At 32.0% G+C, this 11,677-nt stretch overlaps 2 protein-coding genes across 2 annotated transcripts; both read left to right on the plus strand.

The window, feature by feature from the left end:
• The first annotated feature begins 339 nt into the window (after positions 1–339).
• Positions 340–7,760, plus strand: LOC105626377 (calpain-A-like). The gene is made up of 15 exons (XM_012207678.1): positions 340–630; positions 719–895; positions 1,014–1,201; positions 1,465–1,768; positions 1,846–2,027; positions 2,096–2,346; positions 2,424–2,581; positions 2,859–3,076; positions 3,155–3,197; positions 3,716–3,757; positions 4,382–4,511; positions 5,275–5,409; positions 5,936–6,063; positions 6,143–6,338; positions 7,675–7,760. Exons 1-15 carry the CDS (start codon positions 340–342, stop codon positions 7,758–7,760), a joined length of 2,529 nt encoding a protein of 842 aa, XP_012063068.1.
• A 1,847-nt stretch (positions 7,761–9,607) lies between these two features.
• LOC105626379 (retinol dehydrogenase 12-like) lies at positions 9,608–11,311 on the plus strand. The gene is made up of 4 exons (XM_012207679.1): positions 9,608–9,880; positions 10,157–10,392; positions 10,454–10,751; positions 11,138–11,311. The coding sequence occupies exons 1-4, from the start codon at positions 9,608–9,610 to the stop codon at positions 11,309–11,311; spliced, it is 981 nt and encodes a 326-aa protein (XP_012063069.1).
• The last annotated feature ends 366 nt before the right edge of the window (positions 11,312–11,677 follow it).

Below are 11,677 nucleotides of genomic sequence, written 5' to 3' on the forward strand. Positions count from 1 at the left end.
CCATGTACTAATTTGTTATCTCTTTACGTACACGCAGCTGTTCGCATATCCTTATTAAACAATATCACAATCTAAATTGCGGTTCGTTGTTTTCCGGTATAGTCATCATACCACTATTTCCACAAACGATAACCGTATCGAATCTATCTGATAAAGATAGCTATTTCAAGTTCGAACAATGAAGCTTTTCTCATGGTAGCGAATAGTTTTAATTCTCATTTTGTATCGGTTGCATGTTTTCGAGGAGAAACCTGCTTTGCTTACGTGACGATTTTTTTCTGCACCCGCGTTTATTCTTTTCTATGCATGTAAAACGATTCGCTTCGTTAACTCACCGACATGGATTCACGGCGTAACAAATATACCAATTATCGCTACTCCAATTACATGCAAGAAGGCCTGGCGATTCTGAAAATTGGATCTAGTGTTGAGTCTACAAAATCTACGAATAGTAGGACAATCGGCAGGAACAATAATATTCTTTACTTGGCCAAACGCGAGTCTGTTCCTAAAAATTCGGCAGCAAAGCTGAATAAGTCCCACGATTCTACAACGTGGAAGCATAACAAATCTTTTGAAGATAAAGGGATACGAACAACAAAAAATTTTATTGGAAAACCCTGCTATAACGTAGGGCAAAATCGCAATTTTTTTCCCTTTTTTCTCGAAAATAGAGAAATATCGCATATACACTTTATGCACAAACTGATGTTCGCAGTTAGGGGAGAAAGGATCCGGCTTCAGACCACGAGGGGAAGTCCAAGACTTCAACACCCTGAGACGAGAGTGCCTGGCGACGGGAAGACTCTTCGAAGATCCTGAATTTCCAGCCAATGACTCGTCACTGTATTTCTCCCGCAGACCGGATAGATACATAGAATGGAAACGACCGATGGTTAGAAATCTTTTGAATTATTATCCTAAGTTTTATTAGCTGCCATCGATAATAATTTATAAATCAAACACGCAAGGAGAATGGTCTTAATATTATCTATAACGTGCTAATTTTGCAGGAAATTGCAGACGATCCTCAGCTCTTCGTGGAGGGTTTCTCAAGATTCGACGTTCAGCAAGGAGAGCTGGGAGACTGTTGGTTGTTGGCCGCAGTGGCGAATCTGACCATGCATTCGAATTTATTCTTTCAAATAGTGCCAGAGGATCAGAGCTTCGAGGAAAATTACGCTGGAATCTTTCATTTCAGGTTTGCTAGAATATGCAGTTTCATAAACGTTTTTCCGACGTAGATAACTAAAAATAACTAAAAATAATTTAATTTACATTCTTATTATATAAACCGAAATGTTTATAGAAACGAATTACGTATATCATTCAGAAATTTCGTTAATTACTGAATAGAATATCACGAATATATTAATTCTGTGATATTTGTGTTTGTGACAAGTTTTTCTGCAAATTGCTACTAACTTGGAAATGACTCTTACATAAGATTTGTACATTTATCAGGTTTTGGCAGTATGGTAGATGGGTTGATGTAGTGATCGACGATCGATTGCCCACCAGTCGTGGAGAATTAGTGTATCTTCATTCGGCCGAGAATAATGAATTCTGGAGCGCTCTTCTCGAAAAAGCATATGCAAAACTTCATGGTTCCTATGAGGCATTAAAGGGCGGTACAACTTGTGAAGCCATGGAGGATTTCACTGGTGGAGTAACGGAAATGTATCAAATGGACGAAACGCCACCGAATTTGTTCAATATTCTCTTAAAAGCCTCTGAGAGAAACTCGTTACTGGGTTGTTCTATCGAGGTGAATAAGTAGTTATAATATTTATTATTATATCGTATGCTTCAATTGGTTATTACTTTGATCCCTTCTCCTATTAGCCCGACCCCAACATAGTGGAAGCTGAAACACCTCAAGGATTAATACGCGGTCACGCGTACAGCATTACTCGCGTGAAGAACGTGGAGATTCAGATGCCAAATCGATACGGTACCATACCTTTATTGAGGCTTCGGAATCCTTGGGGAAACGAGGCAGAATGGAATGGGCCTTGGAGCGATCAGTAAGTAGTCTCCTCCTATGTTTCGAAAATTATGATTCCAAGTTCGCGCTTTCGTCATCTGTCGATAGATCGCCAGAATGGAGATTTATCCCTGATCACGAGAAAGAGGAACTTGGCCTGACATTCGACATGGACGGTGAATTTTGGATGTCGTTCCATGATTTTACTCGCCATTTCACTCAACTCGAGATATGCAACTTGAATCCAGACTCCTTAACGACGGACGACATCAGCGCTGGGAAGAAACGCTGGGAGATGAGCGTGTTTGAAGGAGAATGGGTGCGCGGAGTAACAGCAGGTGGTTGCAGAAACTTTTTAGGTGAGATATGTAAATATATCGAACTGGTCAAATTTTGTAGGAGTATTCTCGTTAAACAAAAAACATATATTTTGTAGAGACCTTCTGTCATAATCCGCAGTACCGTATTACTTTGGAGTCTCCAGATGACGATGATGACAAATGTACCGTAATTGTTGCTTTAATGCAAAAAAACAGAAGAGCGCAAAGAAGGATGGGTGCTGATTGCCTCACTATCGGATTCGCGATATATCATGTATGTGAAATTAATTGATTCTTATATAATATCTAATAATAACACAATAGAATTATAAATTTGATTTATTTGAAAATTCGAATATTTATCTTCAACATTTCGAAGAAAATAAAGTTTATTACTGTTTATAAATTATATTTTTTATTTACATAACTTTGTACTGAAAGTAATAGTAAAATGTTCAAGAAACGCATGAATTTTCAAGAAGATGAAGAATTCGAAGATGAAAAATAAAAAATATGAAATATTTTCTGTTAAAAGTCTACTTTTTTGACAGTTAGATTATCCGGAGAGACTGCCAAAACCACTAGATATTAATTTCTTTAAGTACAACGCATCTGTTGGACGGTCACCGGCATTTATAAATTTACGAGAAGTTACATGCCGTTTCAAATTACCGCCGGGTGTTTACTGCATAGTTCCGAGTACTTTTGATCCAAATGAGGAAGGTGAATTCTTGCTAAGAATCTTCTCTGAGAACAAGAATAATATGGAGTAAGTTCTATTGCGATATTGTAATATAATAGCATGACGTTAAAGAACTTTTATCCAAATGTTTCTGTTTGTTTACAGAGAAAATGATGAAGAAGTTGGTGTTGGAGAAATTGATGATAGGGTAAGGATAATAATATATTAATCCTTAACAACGAATTATTTTGTTTATTGTAATAAATTGAAGGATGATAAAAAAATCTCTCAGATTATATATTTAAATCAGAAAGTTTCAATCAAAATTTCAAGAATAGTTGTGTAAACAAAATTCTTACACATCAGATTGTCAATTGATACTTATGTTTAAAATTGATGAATCATACTAATGCGATAAATCACACAGCTTAGAAGACATTTATTAATAATTCACAGCACTGGCACTGACAGCACTAATAATTCAGTTTGATGAATTATATGCATTGTGTGTTAAAAAAGTGTAATCATAAATTAGAAATGCATTAAATTAATTTATGTTAAATTGCACAAAAACGTAGAATTAACCAATATTGTGCAATTAAGTTTTGTGTTCAGCTAATGCTTGCAAAATTTAATGCTGTTGTACCATCTGATAATTGACTCACGTTATGTGAAAAATGATAACTAATCCCTAACGAGCTGCACGTTTACATGCTTGGCTTTTAGGTAATTAATCCTGCGGATAAGGAGGATCAAAACGGAGATAACGTAAGTAAAATGCATGCTTGTATATGTTGAGACAATAAAAAAGCTCTAATATGTTTTATGCATGAATAAGAAATTAAAGAAATATAGGATTGTGTTCAAGAACTCAGGGCATCATCATTTTATCCTTGTTGTTCACCGAATGTTAAACAAAGATAAAATAATAGTGCGTACCCTGGTGAACACAGTCTTAGATTCAATTTTACTACAACCGCTTTGATTCGAAAATACATGTAAGACATAATATAAATAAGCATAATGAGTGTATATTGTGAATATATGTATATAGAAATCAAATTCATTAATAACAATCAATAAGAAATAAGAGAAAAAGGAATGAGTTCATTACATGTTTTGAATTCACTTGTGATTTACAGTTATTTTCGCATTTTTTAGAACCTGTCGTTACTATTTTTTTATGACTCATAATGTATACATAAATTTTACGTATTAATGAAAAAAATTAAATCAAAATATTTTAAGTTTTTTGTTTAAATAATGTAATTTAAAAATAATTACAAAGAAGTCGATTCAATTTTTTTGAAGAGATCCAGAATTTTTAGACTTGTTTTAGATTATGATTGTTTTTATATTTTATAATGAAATATTTTTTTGTATTATTTGTAGGTTCCCGAAGAACCTGAGCAAGATCGCAATAGCGAGAGAGTCCGAGAATTCTTCAAGAAACTTGCTGGCGATGATTTAGAAGTGGATTGGATGGAACTCAAAGATATCCTAGATTACGCTATGAAGAAAGGTAAATATAATCTACGCGCTGCGAGATATTTTGATATAAAAATATGAAAAAAAAGAGTATGTACAGTTTTAAATACGAGTATATATAGTTTCCGTACATGATTGTATTTTATTTTAATTATAAGAGCTTTGCTTCATAGCTTTTTGTAATTTTTATGCTTAATTTGCTCGATGTTTCTCATTGATAGAATCATACATTTTAAAAATCATGCTTTATCATTAATCTTATAGTTTTTATATTTTATCACCTGCACCATTTATTTTTAGCCTGATAACCGATTAATTTACTATAAATTTGTTTCTCGTTATAAATTACTTTATTCTTTCAGCACGCTGTACAGCATTTTATGATCATTTAATAATCATATCAAAAATTCTGCATGCTTATCTTTTACCTTATAATTTGTATCTACAATGCATAAATATATTTGGGTCCTTCAAATAATTAATATAAATCCAATATCAATATTTCGAAAATTTCTTTATTTAATTAGATTAATTAAAAACTGTTTAAAAAATTGAAAATAATTGTAATAATACAATCTTTTAGTAAACAAGCATAGAGAATACATTATATAAGTGATATAAGCTTCTGTTAAAAATATTTAGTTCTTGAAGGAACTAAAGAACTAGATTATTAAAGGCTATATAAAAGTTAGAGAAATGTAGATTGTAATTTAAGGCAAGATGTGTTACGGATTCTTATGGCCCAAGTATACGTATGTAAAATTCGAAGCTAACATGTAGCTGTGTGTTACGGGTAGAGTTACCACAATTGGCGCATCGTAGCGAGGCACATGTTCCCGAAACTGTTGAAGGAAATGGTTCGCTTGTCGACACTCTCATCTTACTGCTGTGCGGCATTGTTTGTAATAATGAACAGTACAATAAGCCCGTAGGTAAGACAAATACATCTCCTATCACAGGATTGTTTTACCAATTGTGTTACGTCGTGATTATGTCCCACTTGTTTGATTATTTATCCTTATGTTAACACACAAAACGCGCTTTCATCAGCATTCATATGGTGAACTGATAGTGACAATGTCAAAATGATGTTAGCAAGTTGACACTTTATGTCTCTCACAAGGTAGGACAGAACTTTTCGATGAAAAATACCTACCGCATGCTTTTTCAATTAACAGAGAATGAAATATTAACGAATTGCTTAAATTTGTCGGCACACGTGTAAAGTTTGCAATGTAGCTGTATCATAATCGTTGAATTTGTCATTTCTATTGTATAATTGAAGATTAACTACTGTTTTAATACATTTGAAAAACTATAAGATAATACGTTTTTATTTTAATTTCATGTGAATTTTTTGTATGTATTTTGAAAATTTTTATGATAATATTTTAGATATTATCTCTTACATATATGAAGATTACAACAGGCAAAATGAGCTTTTCTCTTAAATTGCAGAGACTCACGACAGAGGTTTCAGTAAAGATGTATGTCGCAGTATGGTTGCTATGTTAGATGCAGATCATTCCGGCAAACTCGGTTTTGAAGAATTTAAAACGTTGTGGAATGACATTAGAAAATGGAAGGTAAGTACGAAATCTTTTAATTTGATTTTTGTAAGATATTTGTATGCCTAATGTTTTTATGGTATTATAAATATTTCAGGCTGTTTTTAAGTTGTACGATAGAGATGAATCAGGATATTTAAATGCATTTGAATTAAGACAAGCATTAAATAGCGCGGGATACCGTTTAAATAATCATATTCTTAATATATTGGTTCATCGTTATGGTACTAAAGACGGCAAGATTACTTTCGATGATTACATAATGTGCGCGGTCAGACTTAAAACAATGATTGGTAAGTGAAACTTGCATTTATCTAATAATTTATATATATCATTTATATATATTAATTAAAATATATTAATTAAAATATATATTATCTTTTAATATACGAGGTCTGTCCCAAAAGTATCCGATTTCTGCATATATCTTTGTCCTTGGATATCCTATTGTGGAAAACAGGTATTCAATATTTAGGGTGAACCTTTAAGAGTATTCCCATCAAGCGACCCAATAGCTGTTCAATCGGCAACGGTATGCAATTGTGTGAGCGTCGAAAATTCCAAGCATCGCATTTCATAATGACTGAACGAGTCGAGCAGAGAATTTGTATTACATTTTGTCAAAAACTTGGCTACACATGTTCCAATTGGATATGATTTGTCAAGTTTATAATAATGAACTATAAGTACCATACAAATAAAAGAATGGTTTAGACAGTTCAAAACTGGCCGTGTCTTAATGGACAGTGATCCTCGTTTCAGTAACTTCAATGTCAAAAATAGCGAAAAACGTGAAACATATACGATTCAACAAAAATCGTTGTTTGATTGTGCGACAATTAGAAGAGAAGCTTGGGATCCCAAAAACTATTGTTTCTCGAATATTGACTGAAGATCTGAGAATGAGTCGCGTGATTGCAAAATTCATTCCACGAGTGTTTACGGAAGATCAAAAGAATTCTTGAGTTGAAATTGTCGAAGACATTCTAGAATCCATCAATAAAGATTCTGAGTTGCTTAAAAGGATTATTACTGGCGATGAAATATGGGTTTATGGTTGATCCTGAAACAAAAGCACAATTTTCGCAATGAGTGACGAGAGAAGAATCTCGACCCAAGAAAGTGCGTTGAAGTCGGAACAACGTGAAGACAATGTTCACTGTTTTCTTCAACCAGGAAGGTGTTGTACACCACGAAATACACTTCACAAGGTCACACAATAAATAAGGAGTATTATTTGAAAGTTCTTAAATAATTGCGTGATGCAGTGAGGAGGAAATGTCCGCATTTGTGGAAAAATGGGAACTAACTGCTGCATCATGATAACACTCATTCATCTCACCTGATTCAGAAGTTTTTGACTAAACATGTATTATCCAACATTGTTAATCTCCGTACAGTCCGCTGTATATAGCCGCGTGTAACTTTTACGGAATAGCTCTTTCTCATGATATTAGCAAAGGTTGGGTACTTTTGGGACAGACCTTGTATGTTAATACGTTTTGTTAATGTGTATATATCAATATTTACAAATTAATTATATTGATGATCATATATATATATATATATAATTATTATTATTAATATTAATATAAACATCAGATAAAACCAGTTATTACGATGTTATAGATATCTTTAGAGAGAGAGATCCAGATAAAACCCAAACAGCTACGTTCACTTTGGAAGAGTGGATGGAAAAAACACTCTATTCGTAATAAAATATAAATTCAATTTATCATAAACTTGAGAATTTTTCTAACCAATGTATCAGATTGTGATGATAAATGGCCGTAACTATGAATGAAAAATATTTTTTTATAGAGAACCGCAAAAGAGAACATACTTTATAAGTTGAGAGATAATGTATATGTACCTACACAAAGCTTATTAATTCCTTCGAATCAATGTTACGAAAGCATGTGACTCTACACACATACAGTATATGAATTTAAAAGAAATGAGAAACTGTATTTACATAAAATATTACATAAAAATATTACATAAAAATATATATATATATATATATAAATATTCCATCTGTAATAATTATGTTGATTTGTATGTGGAAGAATATGGTATTGCGTGCCTTAACATTATTTAAGTATTTGCAACATTATCATTAAAATTTATTTTAAAAATATAAATAATTTATTGAAACATATAATGTGTATATATTAATTGATCCGTAGATTTATGCTTTTTTAATTTTAATACTATATAAATACTATATAAAGCAACATTCTTATTAATTTTTACAATTTTTCATTTATATTTTATAAAATTGACAAGAAAATGAAATGGAAAATAAGTGAAGAATGGAGTGAGTGTGTATGTTGCAGAATTATAAAAACGCAATTATAAAAATACATTTTCAAAATAATTAATATTTAATTGCATTCAATATACTAAATAAATTAAATTCATATTTAAACACTGTGTTTCCATTATACATATTCGGTTTAACTGAAATATGAAATATTATAATTCAATTTTATTTTAAATTGCATTATCTTCAATGATATTTTATTAGTGATGTTAATATGTATCTATTATACAATATATTTAATAATCTTTATTGCATTTCTAACGAGTTCTAAAGAGCCCTATTCTTTGTAGCTAAATTTCTTATTCAGTTCATTTTTTCTTGTTTTCTATTCAATTGGAAAGAAAAGGAAAAAAGATAAACCGTGTGAGAACTTTAACTAAAAAGAATAGATCTAAGAATTTCTGTTTCGTACAATATTAGCTACTTTTTAACTTAACAAAGGCATCCTAGCTTCTCTTCTTTATTTCTTCTTTTTATACTTTTATAAATGAAAAACAAAATAATAATATAGATCTATTTACATTACTTATATATTTTGCATTCAGTATCTTCGCTTTTTTTTTTCTTCAAAGTCTAAATTAATATGTCATTTATTATTTCATTTTAAATGCAATAATATTTTCGAGAATTTCAATGGGAACAGATCTATTATCGACATACTTTATATAATAGTTATTAAAAATTTTCGAATATTGATATGTTGAAAATTACAAATACACTTGAAATTGAAATAATATTTTATCGAATATACAGGGTATCCCGCATTTTTTGCCATTTTTATTGAAAAGGCTATTTCAAAAAATTTGCGTATGCTGGAGTATTTGCGTTGCAACGCTTGCGCGTTACGATTGTAAATATAAAGTTCCGCGTAGGAGTAGTTTGCGGCGGCACTTGTGATGTTACAGTAATTATTTTGTTCGAGATTGTCCGAGATGTGGAATCGCTCGGAGTGCTTGAGATAAGATTAGCCTTTGGACTGATGCTCTTTGCCTTTAATTGTTGTCATGCTGTTGTACGCGACAAATTAGAAGCTTCATTCGATTGGATCGAACGTGCAAGTACATAATATTGTGTCACGCTTGATGTTGTATGCATTAGCAACGTTTGAGCCAGTCATCGCAATCAATCACGATCAACGTACGTCTGTTTTCTGTGACTGAATTAGTTTACACTCATGTGTTACACTTGAAACATAACAGTCTCATGCCTCGAGGTTAAAAGTCACCTGGTATCAACATGGTATCTTCGTGGTGTTATTTCATACTTCCAATGGTCTTGCTCATCGGCTTGCTCCGCAAATGTCGAGAACGCACTTGGGGAAAATGTAAGAGCAGCACCAATCTACAAGACCGTGTATTTCTTGTGACTGGCGCTAATTCCGGCATCGGCAAGGAGACGGCGAAGGAATTGGCTAAACGAAAAGCCACGATTATTATGGCCTGCAGGGATGTACAAAGTGCAACGAATGCCATAGCAGAGATACGCAGCAAAATATCTACTGGCGAATTGGTGATCATATAATCTTTCTTTAATAAAATTGTACAGTAATTTTTACATATCGAATTATGCAATTCTATCTCTATATTATTTACTTTTTATCTATCTTTTTTATCCAAGCAGACCAACAAGTTATAATAACGTCAAAACGACATTAAAATGAATCGGAGATGATTGAAAAATGACTTTTAGTGATTATTTTAGAATCATTTTGACATTATTTTATATCATAATGACTTATTCTACTTGGATACTTTCTAACTTAATGATTTATCTCTATTCATACAGATTCCTATGGAGTTGGATCTTGCATCTTTCTCATCGATTAAAAAATTTGCCAATGAAGTGCTAAAGAAATTTTCCCAAATTCATGTGTTGATCAATAATGCCGGAGTATACGCACCTCTGAAAGATCACGCTTTGACGAAAGATGGATTTGAGATCCATTTCGGAGTAAATCATTTGGGTCACTTTTTGCTTACGAATTTGCTTTTAGATCGTCTGAAGGAAAGCGCTCCTAGCAGGTTAGTATAAAGTAATGTTTTAGAGTGACAAAACGATGTTGAAATAAAATTTTTCATACAGAATAGTGGTAGTGACATCCAAGCTTTTGGAATCTGGAGTAATAGATTTTTCAAATTTGAACGGCGAAAAAGGATTACCAGTAAAAAGCAGAATGAATCCTGGTTATTGTAACTCAAAGCTTGCAAATGCATACTTTGCCGCTGAGCTTGCAAAACGAACAGAAAATACTGGTGTTAATGTTTACATGGTGTGTCCTGGATTTACTTATACTGGTTTATTCAGAAACGTGAAAAGAAGCTGGTTTCATTATATCATTTTCTCGCCTGTTGCTCTTATGTTTCTACGCACTGCAAATCAGGTAAATATACAAATCAACATATGATCCACTTTTAGAAAATCTTTTACCTTTATAAATTCTCTTATTTAGGAAACTAATACAAATAAGAGGACTTTTCCCACATTGCATGAAATATCTATATAAATCATTTTTTGAAGTATTTCAATAAAATATTTCATAAACGTTTATAAATCATTTTAAAATATTGCATTAAAACATTTCGCAAAAATATTTTAAAAATATTGTAAGAAAAAGAATATACTTTAAAAAACTGATTTCCCAATTTACATTTTAGAAATATTTTATGAAAAATTTCTGAAATATATTTCAAATCTTATAATGAAATATTTTGGAAATATTTCATGCTGTATGGATTATTATTTTCTATTACAAATTAATATTTACAGGGTGCGCAAACGGTATTGCATTGTGCAACAGAACCGTCATTATCTGAGGAAAGTGGACATCTGTATCGCGATTGTAAACTTTATGTCTCTAAAAAAGAACTAGACCCAGAAGTAGCACTCCATCTGTGGGAAGTAAGTGCGAAATCGACTGGTTTGAAGGAGATGGTGAAATAAATGATTTTAGAATACACACACGCGCATATTGTACATGTACAATTGACAGCAAAACTGCTGTTCTGTTCTGGTGTAGTGAGGAATTGTGCATGTATTGAGATTCTTTTTCTCCAACTGATTGGTTAATTGCTGAAAGAGAAATCACAGAGAGACTTTTAAAGGAAAAAAACTCGATACAAATGCAATCTTATTCACTACATGTGAATTAGAGGACACTTTTGTTCTTCATAGTGCCATTTTACTTTTTGTTGTATTTCAAGTGATTATTCGATATTTATTTTTATATGTATAGCGAATAGGAACTAGATAATGTGGCACATTCTTATTCCATTTTTACGTATTTAAATTACAGCGAATGGATTTTTT

The sequence above is a fragment of the Atta cephalotes genome (genome assembly GCF_000143395.1).
Source record: "Atta cephalotes unplaced genomic scaffold scaffold00005, whole genome shotgun sequence".
Lineage (NCBI taxonomy): Eukaryota > Metazoa > Arthropoda > Insecta > Hymenoptera > Formicidae > Atta > Atta cephalotes.